This window comes from Perognathus longimembris, chromosome 11, assembly GCF_023159225.1.
Source record: "Perognathus longimembris pacificus isolate PPM17 chromosome 11, ASM2315922v1, whole genome shotgun sequence".
In the NCBI taxonomy this organism is placed as follows: Eukaryota; Metazoa; Chordata; class Mammalia; order Rodentia; family Heteromyidae; genus Perognathus; species Perognathus longimembris.
Window position 1 is genome coordinate 17,095,818 of NC_063171.1, and position 19,903 is coordinate 17,115,720.

General features: G+C 37.6%; 1 protein-coding gene across 6 annotated transcripts in view; it reads right to left on the reverse strand.

Moving 5' to 3' along the window:
* Hmcn1 (hemicentin 1) overlaps positions 1 to 19,903 on the reverse strand; it is a 429,493-nt gene that overhangs the window by 187,512 nt on the left and 222,078 nt on the right. For all 6 annotated transcript variants that reach the window (XR_007212651.1, XM_048358109.1, XM_048358110.1 and 3 more), the window contains 6 exons: positions 18,882 to 18,977; positions 17,676 to 17,803; positions 15,493 to 15,637; positions 5,467 to 5,579; positions 2,689 to 2,848; positions 1,696 to 1,864 (listed from right to left, as the gene is read on the reverse strand). Coding sequence is in view for 5 of the 6 variants with exons in the window: in XM_048358109.1 (XP_048214066.1) it covers positions 1,696 to 1,864; positions 2,689 to 2,848; positions 5,467 to 5,579; positions 15,493 to 15,637; positions 17,676 to 17,803; positions 18,882 to 18,977 (811 nt within the window). In the remaining variant the exon portion in view is untranslated. The remainder of the gene's footprint in view (positions 1 to 1,695; positions 1,865 to 2,688; positions 2,849 to 5,466; positions 5,580 to 15,492; positions 15,638 to 17,675; positions 17,804 to 18,881; positions 18,978 to 19,903) is intronic.

The following is a 19,903-nucleotide window of genomic DNA, read 5'->3' on the forward strand; positions in this document are numbered from 1 at the left end:
CGAGGCCCTAGGTTCGATTCCCCAGCACCACACATATACAGAAAACGGCCAGAAGCGGCGCTGTGGCTCAAGTGGCAGAGTGCTAGCCTTGAGCGGGAAGAAGCCAGGGACAGTGTTTAGGCCCTGAGTCCAAGGCCCAGGACTGGCCAAAAAAAAAAAAAGAAAAACCCATACTCATTGACAAGGTTTGTAGAAAGAACTATGAGAAAGAATAAACCAATTATGGGGCTGGGGATATGGCCTAGTGGCAAGAGAGCTTGCCTCCCATACATGAAGCCCTGGGTTCGATTCCCCAGCACCACACATACAGAAAATGGCCAGAAGTGGCGCTGTGGCTCCAGTGGCAGAGTGCTAGCCTGAGCAAAAAGAAGCCAGGGACAGTGCTCAGGCCCTGAGTCCAAGGCCCAGGACTGGCCAAAAAAAAAAAAAAAAAAAAAAAAAGAATAAAGCAATTATAACACACAAATGTAGGGAAATAGATGAACCCATGTTTATACTAGTTATAATAAATAAGCTGAATTTATCCAATTGTGAATAAATGTTGATGTAATGAGTAGTAAAGTATCAATTTACTATATACTATAATAACAAATGAAAAAGAAACATAAACAATTAAAAACTCATCAGTTTTCCAAGGTATTTAAAAATGGAAGAGTACACAGTAAATTCTGACAACTTTTCCTGCCAAGAAAGTGACAAAATTTGGACTGGTTAAAGACAATGGAACTTCAACATTTTTGTTAATAATTAATGTATTTATTCAAAACTTTCTGTAATACCATTTTTTCAAAGAAAGAGTAAAATCATGCAAATTCTTGTTATATTTTCCTCACCATTGGTTGAGAAACAGACCAACACAGTTATTTAGTCCAGCTTTTTCTGATTAATTGGAGAGTCTCATATCCTGTTCTGTTGAGTTTTCTTTGAACTGCGATCTTCCAGATGTGTGCTTTGTGAGCATCTAGGATTACAGGTGTAAAGCTACCTGAACCTAGTTAGAGACTGTAATTTTTATTTTACCAGTTACATTTGGCCTGATGTGGAGCTTAAAGAAGAAATTGAGAAGCAGAGATGGAGATGTAAAATGTAGACTATCCCCTGAAATAAGCAGCAATCTCATTGTGCAAACAGGAAATATGAGACGTCCCTAAAAGAATTTTACAAAGTTTCAGGTAAGCATTAAGTGACAGAGAGCAGTTTAACTCAGAAACAGATGGCAAGAAAGTTTATGTTCTTAAAACTGACATTCACCTTGCTATGTCCCCTAGTCAATAAATTATATCACCTCAGTGGCCCTTTATTTGTATAAGGGTTTAATTAAAAAGACTTACAAACCATTTCATGAAAACCCAGTCCTAGACATTACAGTGCTTACTGCATTTTGTTGCTCTCCTGAGAGTCACAGAATTCTGTGTGCTACACATGGGGCTCATAGAAATCTGCCTACCAATCTGCTCTATTTTAATAACAACATTGTAAAATGCACCAGAGGGAGACTACAGCAAGGCTGAGTCTTAACATTTCTAACCTTAAAAAGAAGATTTGGAAGAGTAAAAAGCTCATATGTAAACCTCAATGGAAATTGTCTCAAATTTAAAAGCTATTGTGTGACCCATTTGAAATTCTCAACAGGCACAAAACTGTCCCAACAGATTTCCATTACCGTGTGTTGCCAATCATCCCAAATTTGCCTACCTTGGTGAGAAGGGTGAGATGAGCTGGGTTTCTTTGGCCCAGGTAACAATGGGTGGGGGTAGGCTCTTTACTTCACAGGGAAGGGTCACCTCTTCTCCAGCCAGGACAGAGATCTCCACAGGCTTATCCTGGGACAGCCCCCGCTGGGCTCCAAACACTCTGGGCCTTACTAAAATAAACACATTGTTTGGAAGGGAAGCAGTACATTGAAGATAAAGCACAGTTTGCTGCACTACTAATGTTCTTAAGTAGGTTACAAGAAGGTGTTGATTATCTTCTAGTTTCTGGGCATACATAAAGGTTGGGTTAATAGTTGTGTGGTGTCAGCTGGGGGAAGTGGAGGAGCAAGCTGCCATGTGCTGTCAGCAGTTCCTTTCCACACAGGGAAGCAGGGCAGCTGTGCAGCCAAGGGCACAAATAACCTTCAGTCTTCCCTCTGCACCAGCAGCCCATAGAGGCAGCTCTCAGTGGCTTTCAGGCCTACGCACTCTCACTTGGCATTTTCCCTCAAGGCTGGCATTCCCACTTGAGCTGCATTTCCACTTCAGCTTTTTGCTGGTTACTTGGAAATAAGAATCTCAGATTTGTGTACCCAAGCTGGCTTCAAACCTCAATCCTCAGACCTCAGCCCCCTAGTAACTAGGATTCCAAGGGTGAGCCACCAGTGACCAACTTTTGTCAGGAGATATAACAGAATGGTGTTTTACTGAAAAAGGGTAGATGAGATATCTATATTTCTTGCACCAACACCATAACATTTTTTTCCTAATGGACTGTACAATTACTTTTCTTAAAATCAGAATCTAAGTAGAATTGGTTTTAGTTGGCAGTGGAAACAATTTTCTGTGCGATGAACATGTATGTGTGTATATGGGGGGGGTGTGGTGTATAGGTGAGAGATTTATTTTGGGGGTGGCATTACTTGGACAGGAAATATGAGTTCTAGCACACATAGGCAATGCCAAAGGGAACCCTTCCTCCAGCAGTTCTCACCATACACCGTCAGCTGCACCTTCCTTTTGGCATAGCCGGCTGCATTGGTGGCTGTGCACACATACTCTCCGCTCTCCTCACCGCTGGGGGCCACCACATAGAGACTTCCGTCAGCCCCCGCAGAAAACTTGGCATCACCAGATGAAATCAGCTCTCCTTTCTAAAAACACAATAAAGAGCAACAGGTTCCTAAAGATAATAAGGAGTGACTTCACATCTGGGAGAGAAAGGGAGAAAGAAAAATATCTCCAAGTAGTGAAAAACTAGATTTAAACAAAAACAGTTGCTAATTACAAGGGAGTTATTTCTGAACAAAATCAGACAAATAAAAGTACTAAATCAGGTCGTTATTTTGCCACACCAGGCCCTTTCTGTCAGAGCTATTTAAACAAGACAGATTAAGAATAATCTGAAGATCAGATGTAGTGATAGCACCAGAGGTATAACCACGGGAAGGTAATATGAGAGAGATAAAAAGAAAGAAAAAGGTACAGTTTCATATGGCATGTTGAAAATAATTACAACAATGATATACTACTTGTTTCCATAACGTGGAGTACATTATGCTTATCATCTTATGTGTTCATACGGGCCTAGCTATTGGGCTATTGTGGTCTTCTGCTATGACTATCCTCAACATGTACTAATTACTCCCGATGAGGGAAACCATAGAATCCATGTTTCTTTGGGTCTGACTCACTTCACTTAGTATGATTTTTTCCAAGTTCTTCCATTTTCTTATGAATGGGGCAGTGTTGTTCTTCCTGATAGAAGCATAGAATTCCATTGTGTATATGTACCACATTTTCCTGATCCATTAGTCTACTGAGGGGCAGCTGGATTGGTTCCATATTTTAGTAATGATCTTAGTACCTGGATACTGTATATATGTGTATTAGAACTAGGGAAGGGAAAGGGAATACCAAAATCGAGAGACAAAAGATAAAATGATAATCCATTCCAAAAGCAATACTTACAAAACCATTTGGTGGGCTGGGAATATGGCCTAGTGGCAAGAGTGCTTGCCTTGTATACAAGAAGCCCTGGGTTCGATTCCCCAAGCACCACATATATAGAAAATGGCCAGAAGTGGCACTGTGGCTCAAGTTGGCAGAGTGCTAGCCTTGAGCAAAAACAAACAAACAAACAAAGAAGAAAAGAAGAAAAAAAAAAAGAAGCCAGGGACAGTACTCACGCCCTGAGTCCAAGCCCAGGACTGGCCAAAAAAACCTCAAAACCATTTGGTATAATCCAACTGTACAACTCATCAGGGGAAGAGGGAAATGGGGAGGGGTGAGGCAGGGGTAAAATGAGAGAGGAGGTAACAAGTTGAATAAGAAATGCACTCACTGAAACTGTAACCCCTTTGTACTTCTCATTGACAATAAAGAAAAATATTAACAAAGTAAAAAAAAATTAAAGGAAGTTTAAAAAAGAAAAAGAACAATCTAAATGTGTACCACCATGAGTTCTGAGGCTAGGCCAGGCTCTTTTCTGAGTACTTCATATAACTATTTCAATACTCAAAAATAATCTTTCTAGTAGGAGTTTTCACAACCCCACTTGACAGTCCAGAGGTCTGAGGCACAGGGGAAGATGGTAGGGGAAACTGGCTCATGATCACAAAGCCAATCAGTGGCAGACTGGGATCAGAACCTCAGAAGTCAAGCCCTGGAGCACAAATCCTTACTTCTGTGGTTCCAGCACAAAAGCAGCCTGTATACATTTCATTTTGGCCTTTTCCTCAAAGGGCATTGAATTTCTACTCAGTGCCAGAGACTATGCAGTTTGGAGATGAGCCTCATCATTGTAACTTCTGGGTCTAGAATATAAAAACATTAACCTTTTTATTTATAAACAGATGTTATTCCCAATGTCTCATCTCCATATATCAGAGGGTTTTTGTTTGTTTTTTGCTGGAGAAAATGAGATGGTATGCAGAGACCCTTTTGTTGTAGTGCTCATTATATAAATACCACATTTCACTATTCCATTATCATTTTATCTTACTTTATACCTGCCAGATGCAAACTACATTGCAAAAGAAAAAATACGGCCTTGCTGTGGTAGTTCAAAAATAGGGACTTCTTCATTAAATGTGTTGATTTCTTGCTGCAAGAATATAAATGAAAACTGAACAACCACATAACAGGGATACAAGAGGATGTATTTGTCCATCTATCTTATAATTCTTATTCATACATGAAATTTGTGATTCTACTTTGAGGTTTTATTCAAAGGAAATTCCACATAGTTACATGGCTTGGAAAGGACATCTCAGTCAACTACATTAAGTTTGAATTACATCACAACATAACCATAAAAATTTCTGTAAGCATGTCCATGTATCAGCACTCTAAGCACTTCACATGTTAGAGAAGACCCCTCTTACCTCTGGCCACGTCCCCTCAGCCTTACTGACTTCAGCATGGCTCTATTGGACAGCTCAGTGTCCTGTGCTAGGATTATACTACTTGCGAGTGAATCTACAAAGTTTTACCCAAAGCTCCACAGAGCTCCATGGCTGCAATAGAGATAGCCAGGAAATACAGTGGTGTCATTTATAAATGCCCCACTTCCTGTCTGTCAGGAGAGTCTTCCTCAGACGGAGCTCATGGTTTCTTAGAGAGTAGCAGCACATTGAAGCTGACCAACCCAGTCACAACAGGAAATCAGCACAATCCTGTCCTGCTGGGCTTCATTCCTCTATATCAGAGGTCACCTCATAGTAACTTTTACCTGCTGATCTAAGGTAATGACATTACATGCAGCCCTTACCTTAGACCAGACAATAGATGGCTTGGGAATTCCACTTGCTTTGCATGGTAAAGTCACTGGGATGCCTTCAATCGTGCTCAGGACCTGCTGTCCATGCTGAATGGTTGGCAGGACTATAAAGAAAAGCCAGAGTCAGCATCTGAGCATCTTTCAATGAGCATCAAATGTTTAAAATTGAACTTTCCCAATATATACTTAATGATTCTAAAAATGATCAGTGATAACATTTTAACATTTCTAATAGGAATTAAGAAAAACTTGATAGTGATAATCTGCTAAACAAAGAAAACACAATAGCTAAGCTCTAGATAAACTCAATAAAAACTTGAAGCAGTGAGTGATATTTAACATGATGTCTTTCCTACAAAAAAGGGGTCTGAAGAAAATTATTTTTTCAAAATTATTTTTTATAGTAAAGGTGATATACAGAAGAGTTACAGTTACATAGGTCAGGTAGTGAGTTCATTTCTTTTTGTACAGTGTCATCTCTTCCCTTACTTTCCCTCAATATTTTCCCTCTCAAACCCAGTCTACCCAAGTTGTATAGTTTATTTTCTACATAATGTCTAGTGAGAATCACTATTGAATTAGTTCACCCTTGGCCCCACTATATCTGTGCTTTCCCCTTAGCCTCCCCTAATCATATCAACCTACATACAAGACAAAAAATACAGAAATAAAAACCAGTGACAAAAGGGGAAAAACAAAACAAAAAATAATAAAAAGTGAATTAAAGAAACCTCTCCTTTCCATTTCTTGGAGTTCATTTTGATTAACAACATATTATATGATCATATGCAAATAGCTCTAGAGTCTTTGTGATCTTCTCTTTAGAATATCCTTCTTTGGTCTCACTGTGTGAATGTTTAGAGTCCTGTTTAATTCATCATGTCCAAGTGTAATTTCTTGTATTTACCATCCATTGTGTTTACTTGTAGATTTATAGGCACATTCTAATTACTACAAATGAAGGAAGCCATGCAAGATATGTTTCTTTGGGTCTGGTTTACTTCTCTTAAGATATTTTTCCAAGTCTTTCCATTTCTTTATGAATGAAGAACTATCATTCTTTTTTTTTTCCAATTTTTATTATCAAACTGATGTACAGAGAGGTTACAGTTTCATACGTTAGGCATTGGATACATTTCTTGTACTGTTTGTTACCTTGTCCATTCTTTCTGATGGAAGCATGGAATTCTAGTGTGTATATATACCATATTTTTTGATCCATTCATCCACTAACAGCCCTCTGGGTTGATTGTGTATCTTGGCTATGGTAAACAATGCCGCAATGAACATGGTTATGCTGGTAGCTTTAGTGTGGCCTGGTTTATTGTCAATTGGATAAGTGTCCAGGAGTGGAATTGCTTATGCTTAGTCTTTTGAGGAACCTCCACACTGCTTTCCAGAGTAGTTGAACAAGTTAAAATTCCCACCAACATTCTCATAGCATTCACTTTTGACCACATCCCCACCAGCATCTGTTACTGTTAGTTTTCTTGATAACGGCCATTCTAACTGGGGTAAGGTAGAATTTCAATGTTGTTTTGAGTTTGTATTTGTTTTATAATCAGAGATATTGAGTATCTCTTCATGTGTCTATTGGCCATTCTAATTTCTTCTGAGAAGTCTCTCTTTAAGTCTTTAGCCCATTTGTTAAATTCGAGGTTGCTGTGTCTTTGAGGAATTTTTTGGAGGGGTTAATTTTGAGCTCTAAGTATATATTTTATTTATTTATTGCAGTTTTAATTTAATTTTATTGTCAAGGTGATGTACAGAGTGGTTACAGTTACATATATAAGGTAATGAGTACATTTCTAACAATGGTATCCTCTCCCTCGTTTTTCTCTTAAGTATATTTTAGATATGAGGCCTTTGTCCAATGCATAGATGGTACAGATCTTCTTCCATTCTATAGGCTTTCTACTTATCCTGCTATCTATGACTTTTTCCATGCAGAAACTCTTCACTTTGATGCAATTCTATTTATCCAGTCTTTCTTTGATTTGTTGTGATTCTGAATCTTTATTTAGGAAGTTTCACTCCATGACTGGGAGCCTTAATGTTTCCTTTATGCCTTCCTGTAATACTTTCTTGTATCTGGCCTTACATTGAGGTCTATGATCCATTTGGAATTGATGCTGGTGCAGTGTGATATATAAGGATCAAGCTTCAGTTTTCTGCCCATGTATAGCCAATTCTGCCAGCACCATTTGCTGAAGAAGCTGTATTTCTTCCATCCTGTGTTTTTACCTCCCCTATCAAATATTAGGTAGTGATAGATCTGTAGGTTCATTTCTGGTCTTTTCTTTTCTGGGTCTTTTATTCTATTCCATTGGTCTTCAGGCCTATTCTTGTGCCAGTACCAAGGTATTTTTATTACTATGGCTTTGTAATAAGACTTTGAAGTTTGGTATTGATATTCCTTCAGCACTGTTCTTCCTGCTAAGGACTGTTTTTACTATTTGGGGTCTTCTCATATTCCACATCAATTTTTAGATTGCTTCTTCTGTATCATTAAAGAATGTTGCTGGGATTTTGATGGGTATTGCATTAAATTCGTAGGTTGCTTTTGGCAGTATTGCCATTTTCACAATGTTAATCCTTCCAATCCAGGAGATTAGATTTCCTAAAACCTAATTTAGTTTTGTTTTGCTGATTTTTATAGTTTTCATCCTAGAGGTCTTAGGTATTTTACTTTTTTTGTTTTTGAGGCTATTATAAATGGAGATGCTTTCCTGATTTCAGTGTCAGTCTTCTCGTTCACATAAGAAAACTATCGATTTTGTGGATTAATTTTATACCCTGATACTTTGCCCAAGTTTTGGGTCAGCACAAATAACTTGGGAGAGGAATCCATGGGTTCTTATAAATTACAGAATCGTGTTATCTACAAAAAGGGAGGGTTTCACTTCTTCTTTCCCTATTTTGATCCCCTTTATGTTTTTCTCTTGCCTTGCTGCTCTTGTTAGGAATTCCAGTACTATATTAAAGAGAAGTAGAGAGACTAGACATCCTTGTCTTGTTCCTGATTTTATAGAAAACAGTTTTAACTAAAAATATTCTTTTTTTTTTCCTGAACAGCCAATACAGAATTATACCCTAACAGTTACACATCCAACACCTATCGTTGGACATCATCCATTACCATTAAGCTCCATTAAGCTGACATGAGCTACTTCCACAGAATGAGCTGTTTAACCACAAAACATAACACAAGAATCACTTAGCAGGCTACCAAATTTAACCTACTAATTTTTAAAGGATGTATTTCCTTAAAAGGAATTCAGCAGTAAAACTTGAAAGACCTTAGGAGTTTACATTTAAACTTCTAAAATATAAGATTATTACTCAACATTTTTCATTAACATAAAGAATGTATCATTGTATTTGAAAAGAAAGTGATGAATTAACGTGAGTAGAAGACAAAGTAAGTCCAGCTTTGTGTTAGTTTACTGGAGATGAAATTCTAGTGGAATTTTATTTCTAGCCTGACTTTGAAATTCTATCTTCCATATTTCAGCGCTGTGTAGCTAGACTTACAGAATAACCCATTGGTGGCCAATTTCAAAGTAATGATTTTGATAAAAGAACATTCATAAATGAATGTTCGTCACAGTGCAAGAACACACAATGAAAGACTGATGCACTTGAGACATTTGCTTTATATTTTCTGGGAAGATAAGATTAGAACTGCTTCCTGGGTTTTATCAATCACCTTGTTCCTTTCTTAGAAAGAAGTGATATTGACCAAGATAAGTTGTACTCATAAACTGACATGTTGGTGCCACGTGAAACTGTACCTTTTGTATTTTTTTGTTTCTTTTTCTTGTCTGTTTGTTTGTGTGATTGTTTTGTTTAGTTTTGTTTCTCTTGTATTCTCTTCCTGTGGTTGTACCCCTGCTACCACTATATCTCATCCAAATACCCTGGATACTGTTTATACGGGTATTAGAACTGGGGAAGGGAAAGAGAATATCAAAATTGAGAGACAAAGGACAAAAAGACAAACCATTCCAAAAGCAATACTTACAAAACTATTTGGTGTAAATCAATTGCACAACTGTATGGGGGAGAGGGAAAGGGAAGGAGAGAGGGAGGAAATGAGGGAGGAGGTAACAAGTTGAGCAAGAAATGTACTCACTGCCTTACATATGAATCTGTAACCCTCTGTACCACACTTTGACAATAAAGACAAAAAGTTTAATAAAATAAGTAAATAAAATGACATGTTGGGTTTAAATCTTCGATACAACTAAAGATAAGAAAAAGAAAAGAAAATCTGATCATGCACACACACACACACAGTTCCCAAAATTTCCAGAATTATCATACTCCCTGTAATTAGAAGATTACTAGAATACAAGATACACTAGACATCCTTATAAAAACTCCTGCATGGCTTAAACTAACCCAGTACACACACAAGACACACACTCATCTTTTCCTATATCTGGACTTGTTCTTAAATAATTTCTTCTTAAAGAATTGGCAGTGAATCTTCAGTTCTAAACACAAATTTCAGGCCATTCACTAAAGCAAGAAATTTAATTTCCAGAATCATGAAAGAATCCTCAACTTTCAAATATGTTGTCAATTTTCAGCAACATAGAACAAGATATTTTCTTAAACTCATATTAAGTTTGCCTGAAAGAAAGAAAAATGGCCAATTCCATCCAGTTTTGAAATCTGATGACATCTGGTATGAGAGAAAAGTTTCTTTGCAATGGTCAAACTGCAACAAAATGACAAAATCTTCTGCTATTTTTATTTGTGTTCATTCATTTCTTTAAAGAATGAGCTAATAGCCTTTAATAGATGTTCTTGAAAACAGACAGGCAGAAAGGAAATGACTCTGCTGATTCACATAAAACAGATATTCAGAAGCTGACATAATATCACATCCATTTGTTGAATGTGTGCAGGGTAGAACATAGTAAGTAACTGGGTTGCTTATGTTAAACCTTATTTATAAAACTAGCTGCTCATTTTGGATGAAAATGGACCAACAGTTATGTATGTATGTATTTATTTATTTATTTATCTATCTATTTATTTATTGCTAGTCATGAGGCTTGAACTCTGGGCTTTGGTGCTGTCTCTAGGCTCCTTTATGCTCAAGACTAGCAGGCTACCACTTGAGCCATTGTGTCACTTCTGGATTTTTCTGTGATTTATTGAAGATAAATCTCACTGCTGGGCACCTGTGGCTCAGGCCTATAATCCTAATTACTCAGTAGGCTGACATCTAAGGATCATGGTTCAAAGCCAGCCTGGGCAAGAAAGTCCATGAGAATCTTATCTCCAATTAACCACCAGGAAACTGGGAATGGTGCTGTGGTTAGTGGTACAGCACTAGCCTTGAACAGATACTCATGAACAGCACCTAGGCCCAGAGTTCAAGCCCCATGACCAAAAAAAAAAATAAATAAATAAGGTCTCATAGGGCTGGCTTCGAACCTCAATCCTCAGGTTTCATCCTCTGAGTAGCTAGGATTACAGGCATGAGCCACCACTGGTGCACAGCCTTGGAACTTCTAATTACTAAAAGTTCTTGTATCACTAGAAAGCATCTCAATGTTTGTCTCTCTTCTTAATACTCTGATGTAGCAGACATCATAAATAATCTAGTCATGACTATGTCCACCCAGGTGAAAATTTGTTTCCTGGATGTGCCACACAATATCCTAGGGAATTGCTAAATGCTAAAGGATATGACATAAGATTGTTCCCACAGTGGATTCTTAAACTAGTCTATAATCACCCTGTAGTAGATATCTATGGCCTGTTTTGATTTAAAAACGATGTCATACCACAATATCCAATCTGCTTTTGTTTATTCATTTATTCTAGTAGGCTGTAAGTGATTTAGGTTGCTTTACCATTTCCTCAAAATAACTTTATTTTCTTCTTTTCTCTTCTCTTCACTCTCCTCCTCCCCCATTCCCTCCTCTGCCTCTCTCGTCCTTTCATTTCTTCTTTTTCTCTTTCTTTGATGTTTCTGGGATGTGAATTCCTGTTGTGTGCTTGTATGGCAGGTGCTCTACTACTTCAGTCTTGCACTAGCACTCAAAATAACATTTCCTAAAGAATATCTCAGGTGATTGTCATAGAGATTAGTATAAAACTGAGAAAGATGGAAGCAAAACACTCATAAACAGATTCTTTTTTTTTGATCCATACCTCAAATCTTTTATTACACTAGTTGGTTTTTTTTTGTTTGTTTTTTCAAATTTTTATTATCAAACTGATGTACAGAGAGGTTACAGTTTCATACATTAGGCATTGGATACATTTCTTGTACTGTTTGTTACCTTGTCCCTCATACCACCCTCCCCTCCCCCTTACCCTTCCCCCCCTGAGGTGTTCAGTTCACTTACACCAAACAGTTTTGCAAGTATTGCTTTTGTAGTTGTTTGTCTTTTTTTACCCTGTGTCTCTCAATTTTGGTATTCCCTTTCAATTTCCTAGTTCCAATACCAGTATACACGGTTTCCAATATACTCAGATAAGATTACAGAGATAGTGTAGGTACAACCACAGGAAGGTGATACAAGAACATCATCAATAATAGAAGCTACAGATACACATGGGACATTGAAAGTAGTTACAACTGTGATATAACAATTGTCTCCATAACATGGAGTTCATTTCACTTAGCATCATCTGAGGTGTTCATAAGAGTATAGCTATTGGGCCTTGTGATGCTCTGCTATGAGTTGCCTAAACCTGTACTAATTATTCCCAATAAGGGAGACCATAGAGTCCATGCTTCTTTGGGTCTGGCTCACTTCACTTAGTATAACTTTTTCCAAGTCCTTCCATTTCCTTACAAATGGGACAATGTCATTCTTTCTGATAGAGGCATAAAATTCCATTGTGTATATGTACCACATTTTCCTGATCCATTCGTCTACTGAGGGGCATCTGGGTTGGTTCCAGATTCTCGCTATGACAAATTGTGCTGCGATGAACATTGTTGTGCTGGTGGCATTACTGTGATTTTGTTTGTGGTCTTTTGGATAGATACCCAAAAGTGGGGCTGCTGGGTCATAGGGGAGTTCTATATTTAGCCTTCTGAGGAATCTCCATACTGCTTGCCAGAGTGGCTGAACCAGATTACATTCCTACCAACAATGAAGTAGGGTTCCCTTTTGGCCACACCCCCTCCAACAATTGTTATTGTTAGTTTTCTTGATATATGACATTCTTACTGGGGTGAGATGGAATCTCAATGCTGTTTTGATTTGCATTTCTTTTATGGCCAGTGATGTAGAGCATTTTTTCATATGTCTCCTGGCCATTCTCATTTCCTCATCAGAGAAGTCTCTTTGTAAGTCTTTAGCCCACTTGATGAGGGGGCTATTGGTTCTTTGTGGTTTTGTTTTGGAAGAGGGTAATTTTTTTAGTTCTGCATATATTTTAGATATGAGGCCTTTGTCTGTTGAATGGCCGGTAAAGATCTTCTCCCAGTCTGTGGGCTTTCTGTTTATCTTGCAAGCTATGTCCTTTGCCGTGCAGAAGCTCTGCAGTTTGATGCAGTCCCATTTGTCTAACCTTTCTTTGATTTGTAGCCTTTCTGGGTCTTTGTTAAGGAAGTTCCGTCCTGTGCCAAGGAGCCCAAGTGTTTCTCCTACTCCTTCCTTTAGTGTTTTCAGGGTGTCTGTTTTGATTTCAAGGTCTTTAATCCATTTGGAATTGATTTTGGTGCAGGGTGATATATAAGGATCTAGTTTAAGTTTGTTGCATGTGTTGAGGCAGTTTTGCCAGCACCATTTGTTAAAGAGGCTATGTTTCTTCCATACTATTGTTTTAGCTCCTTTATCAAAGATTAAGTAGGCGTAGTTCTGTGGGTTCATTTCTGGGTCTTCAATTCTGTTCCATTGGTCTTTAGGCCTGTTCCCGTGCCAATACCAAGCTGTTTTTATTACTACAGCTTTATAATACAGCTTGAAGTTGGATATTGTAATTCCTCCAGCACTGTTCTTTCTGCTTAGGATTGTTTTTGTTATTCTAGGTCTTTTATTGTTCCATATGAATTTCTGGATTGCTTCCTCTATTTCATTAAAGAATGGTGTTGGGATATTAATGGGTATTGCATTGAATTTGTAGATAGCCTTTGGCAATATTGCCATTTTGATTTTATTAATCCTCCCAATCCAGGAGCATGGGAGGTTTTTCCATTTCCTTAGTTCTGACTTAATTTCGTTTTTTAAGCTTTTAAAGTTCTCATCAAAGAGGTCTTTCACTTCTTTGGTTAAGGTTATTCCTAGGTATTTTATGTTTTGGGGGGCTATTGCAAAAGGAGTTGCTTTCCTGATTTCAGCCTCGGTCTTCGGGTCGTTAGCATACAAAAAGGCCTTTGATTTTTGAAGGTTTATTTTATATCCTGCAACTTTGCCAAAGTTTTGGATCAGCTTTAGTAGCTTGGGGGTAGAGTCTATGGGATTCTTTAGGTATAGGATTATGTCATCTGCGAAGAGAGAAAGTTTAACTTCATCTTTTCCTATTTGGATCCCCTTTATATTTTCTTCTTGCCTAATTGCTCTGGCTAGGAATTCTAGTACTATGTTGAAGAGCAGGGGAAAGAGTGGACATCCCTGCCTTGTTCCTGATTTTAAAGGGAATGGCTTTAGTTTTTCCCCATTTAGAGTTATGGTTGCTGTAGGTTTGTCATAAACTGCCTTGATTATACTCAGGAATGTTCCCTGGAATCTCAGTTTTTCCAGGGCTTTAAGCATAAATGGGTGCTGGATTTTATCGAGCGCTTTTTCCGCATCCAGAGATAAAACCATGTGGTTCTTTAGCTTGTTCCGGTTGATGTGGTGGATTACATTAATTGACTTGCGTATATTAAACCAACTTTGCATCCCTGGAATGAAACCAGTTTGATCGTGGTGTATGATTTTTTTGATAACCTGTTGAAGTCGACTGGCCAGAATTTTGTTGAGAATTTTTGCGTCTATGTTCATCAGGGAAATTGGTCTGTAGTCCTCTTTCCGTGATGAGTCCCTGCCTGGTTTTCGGATGAGGGTCATACTGGCTTCATAGAATGAGTCTGGTAGTGATCGTTCTCTTTCAATTTCATTGAAGAGTTTGAGAATATTGGTGTGAGTTCTGTCTTGAAGGCCTTGTAGAATTCTGCAGTGAATCCGTCTGGACCTGGGCTTTTCTTGGATGGGAGATCATTTATTGCCGTTTCTATTTCAATACTGGATATGGGTCCATAAACAGATTCTTATTCACTGAATTTTTCAATAGATAAAACATTTGCAAAGTAGTTAAGTCTACAGTTCATTTACTAAATGAAATGTGAATCAACTGCGAAAAATTGGTGTCCTGTAGCACTTCCTTTCCGAAGTTATTCAGTCTTGCATTCACAAAACTATTTTTAATGCTAACTTTTTTTTATAAAAACCAATGTTGTAACATTTGTAAAAGAAATAGGCAAAAAAAAATCATGACAATTTCTTAGGCTGTCCCTTATTTATGGGATGTAAAAAAGTGGTCACTATTAGTCATGGATGGAAAAAAAGATTGGCTCTGGATTTTCATATTTGTGACCTTTAAGTTATTTAACATGCAAGAAGATGGTTTACAACACATGAGCTGAACTTCAGTAAAGTTTGGGTCATTTCTAGCTCAAACAGTAAGCATCATAAGTAAGGACATGCTTGTTGTACAATTTTTTTTTAAAAAGTCAATTTGGGTGGTAAAGTAAGTTCAGTTTGCCTGAAATGAAAGTGTATTTTTAAACATTACTCTCTGGGAGCTGAATTCTCTTTTATCCATTAAAATATCACTCATAAAAGCCCTTGATACAGGTGCTCACTCCCAAGAATGTCTTTTTATGTAAATAAGAAAGGGGAATCTGGAAATGGTATAAAGAATGCAGATAGTGTTCAAGAAATGTAAAAAGTAGGAGAGATGTCTACTTCTTGTAAACGGAATGGCAGCCATCTGATTAAAAAACACAAATCCAGTTTTGAATAAGATTTAAGAAGAATTTCATTGCATGTCTCTTACCATGAACAACCACAGAGGTAGTTTTATTACTGACTCCAGCAACATTCCTGGCCACACAAGTATATTCGCCTCCATCCTGAAGTCGAACTCTTTCTATATGAAGGCTCCCATCACTTCTTACAGATATATATGGGTTTTGTACCAACTAAGAGAAAAAAATTAGAATAATATTTTTTAATTTAATAAGGCAAGAATTTATCTGAACCAAGGTTGGATCTTCTTTTTTTGCTTACTGAATCATGAAAAAGCTACAATTTTATAGCTTATAGAAACTATTTTAGTACCCCTAGGTAAAATATAGTCAGCAAGCCAGGTACTGGTGGTTCATACTTAGATATCAAAGGACTGAGATCTGAGAACTGCAGTTTTAAGTCAGCTAGGGCAAGAAAGTCTATGAGACTCATTTCCAAGTAATTACCAAAAAGCCAGAAGTGATACTATGGCTCACATGGTAGAGCACTAACCTTGAGCACAAAAGCTCAGGGATAACACCTAGGCCCTAAGTTCAAGATTCTACAGACACACACACAAAACCAACAGAAAAGTTACCACAAATTCCTCAATCAGATTCAATCTTGATATAGCTCTAAAAATTATACCTACTAAAATTTTCAGAGACAGACATAAGTTGAAAAAGGAAAGAAACACTGTTTCTGCAAATGTTATTATTTAGAACTTAAATTTTACAAGCAATTTTTACTTTTGACTCCACTTGTTCTTTTATAAGAGAACCTTATTTCTAGTAGAAAGCTATTTAGTATATACACATGTTACATATATTTTTGACTTTGTTGGTTTGATTTCAGGACTTCACTCTTGTTAGGCAAGTTCTATAACACATGAGCCACTTTTCCAGACTATTTGACTAGTTTTGTTTTGGACCACTGGCATTTACTAAGCCAATGGAAAGGGAGTGAATTTCAATACCTACTCTGTCAGCTGGCAGATGCAAACAATAGGGGACAATGTATAAGTATCATTCTAGAGAAGGCTGGCAATATTTTTGTGTAAAATGATCGCCTCCAAATCTATACCATTTATGAAGATTTGCATATAGGATATGATAATAGTCAACTGGAATCACCATATACAAAGCATTTGTTTCCCAATAAGGTATACTATTTTTCCTTAGGGTTGTCATGAAAATACGTACAATTTTCTAACTTTTTATACTGAGTCAATTTGCTTCAGATGAGTACCTCAAGAAGACAAGGAGTCAAACCTTTAGAAATTGGAATGAAATGCCCTAAACTAGATGAAGATGTAACATTACAAATAGTATATTTACAGAAAATTTTTATAGAAGCTGAGAGGTCTGCAGTCCTAGCTGCACAGGAAGTGAGACTTGGAGGATAAAAGTTCAAAGTCAGACTGAGTAGAAAAGTCTATATGCTTATCTTCAATATCTGACATAGCACAAGTGTTAGAGTATCAGTCATGAACAAGAAAGCTAGAAAGTAAGTAGGAAGAAAGAGAGTAGAAGTGTGTGAAGTGTGTGAGAGTGTGTGGTGTGTGTGTGTGTTTGCTGGTCCTAGGGCTTGAACTTTGAGCACTGTTCATCTCTCTCTCTCTCTCTCTCTCTCTCTCTCTCTCTCTCACGTACACACACACACACACATACACACATACACACACACAAATTCATAAAACTGTAAACTGTAAAATTCACCCACATTCTTCCCTGGTCAAAAGCTAGACAATAAAAATCAATGACATACTATGTACTATGTATGTATCTACATACTATGTATCGACATACTATATATGTATCTACATTCTTAAGTAGTTCACAATAGAAAACAGAATGTACAAAGTTAAACATCATAGAGATTATTATATAATACACACAAATTTTATGGGTGTATTAACATTTCATAAACATAATGCAATGAAGATTATAAAATATCTAAATGCTATAAAATGGCATTTATAAACTTCAGTTCTTACATATTGAGAAGGGAATTTATTAGTACCAATAAAATGACTAGGAAATTATGCAAGTCATGCCATTGATCATTTTTACATGATTCCCCAGATCAATAAACCTTAACAATAAGAAAGTTTTGATATACTTGCAAAGCATATTTTTGCATGTGTATTCAATTTTCACTTCAATGGCTGGAAAACATTAATGCTAACTTACGACAAATACAAATGTCAATGCATGCATTTGGTCCCATTACCGTGGCGGAATTCTTTATCCATCGATGTTCTGGAATGGGATTTCCAGCCAACAGGGTACAGGGCAAAGTAAGCTGCTGTCCTTCAATAACGTTGGCAACTGAGGGGCTGATTCCAATGAGGGGAGCAACTAGACCAGAGAGAGCATGGGCACTTTCAACTCTATTTCGTCCAAAAGCATGAGTGCTGCTGCAAAAATTATTTTTCTTTCAGGGGCCAAAAGTTTGAAGTAAGAATGGGTATGAGAGAAAGGAGCTTATTCAACCAAGGAAATGGCAAAAAGGTAATAGTACAGAAGAAAAGTAAACAGAAAGTTTGTCAGGATCATGGAAGACAGGAAGTGTCAAGGAAGATACTTGCATTGTATTTGGGAAGACAAGCAAAGGCTATTTATCTGATAATGATGAATAGCCTGAAAAGAATGGGAATGATAAAGATGCTGTTAAAGTAGCTCAGGCAATAAAATGAGGCTAGACCTGTTGAGTACAAAAGTAATAAAATATTATAAATAGGCCCTATCTGGCACAGGAGCACATGTCTATAATCCTCACTGTTCAGGAGGCTGAAATCTGAAGGATCTCAGAGTGAGGCAGCTTGAGTAGAAAAATGAGGGCAAAATGAGCATAAAATGTAGGGCTTGAGGCATTGCTCAGCAGGAGAGCACCAGCTGATCAAGCAGGTAGAGCATGCATGAGAGCCCAAGTTCAAACTCTAATACCTTCAAAACCAAACAAAATAAAAAAATTAATAAAAAGATTAACATAAGTCAGAGCAAAATCCCCAAGAGACTTTGCTTTGAAGTTTTATACATATACATGCACTATAAACTGAAGAAAGAGAGAGAAAAGCTTTTGCTTGGTTTTAAGAAAATAAAACTTGAGCCTGGTGCCAGTGGCTCATGTCCGTAATCCTAGTTACTAGGAGGCTGAGATCTGAGGATCATGGTTCAAAGCCAGACCAGGCAGAAAAGTTTGTGAGACTCTTATTTCCAATAAACCACTCAGAAAAAGCCATAAGTAGTGCTGTGGCTCAAGAGGTAGAGCACTTGACTTGAGCACAAAGAGGCTCACGGACAACACCCAGGCTATGAGTTTAAGCCCCAGAACCAGCAAAAATTAAATAAAATAAAACCTGGCATGTGCCAGACATGTCAAAAGAAAAGTCAGATGATATGAACAGTTCAGCATCCAACAATCACATGACCTTACCAAGTCCTGTCACTGTTACTGTTGCCTGCGACTGGATCTTTCCAAACTGGTTTTCAGCTTCACAAATGTAGGTTCCTTTATCACTTGCCCATAAGTCTAAAATGAAGAATGAAGTTGTTTTTTCAATACTACCCAAGGAAACCTTGACCCCGTGCCAGGTGCAGTGCTGAGTCTTTGGACAAAATAATGGTTCTGTTCCTGTAACCTCCCTTCTAGAGGAGCCACAGTGCAAACAGCAATCACCTCCTACTTGGGTCAGGGCTAAGTGAGTTTTAGCCCATGAGCTGTGGGAGCATAACCAACAGGAGTGGCTGAAGACTCCATGGGGGAATCAGACTCCCATTACAGGCAATATCTGACCTCTACCTCAGAAAGAGTAGAAGACAGGAATGGCAGTCCAACTCTAATGATGTACAAAGGCAAAAGCATGGCTGGAAAAAGTTAAGGTCTGCTCACAGAGTAGAAACCTACACCACCCTGGAGGCATTTTGGAAGTTAGCAGAGGAGATATTTTGCTTTTTTATTTTTAATTGGTGAAGTCTACTCATATTTCATGGGCAAACACTAGAGGGGCAGAACAGGGGGGCAGATTCACGAAAGAACAAGTATTCCAAGTCCAGCAAGAATTTTAAAGACCCCACTGGAAATTCATGGATTGTGTTTTTTACTTGTAATTGTATGGAATTAATTTGGTTGAAATAGAAGAAATATAGATCTTTGGCAAACACTGTTTACTATTTCAAAAATAATTTCACCAGCTAGGAGTTGGAGAGACAGCAACCCCATATCCCCATATCAGTCTGCATTTGGCAATGGAGTTCATGGTGATCCTATGTAAATGTGCCAGAGTACTTCACAGTGAGCATAAATTACTTTTCCTTATTTTACTTTTGCTGTACATGTTGGATATAAAGATAATTTTTATGATGTAGGTCAAGAAAATATACAAAATTATTTCTCAAGAACACAGATGAGTATTAGAACCGAGTAATGCTCTTTAAGACCACAGTGGAGGCAGGCAC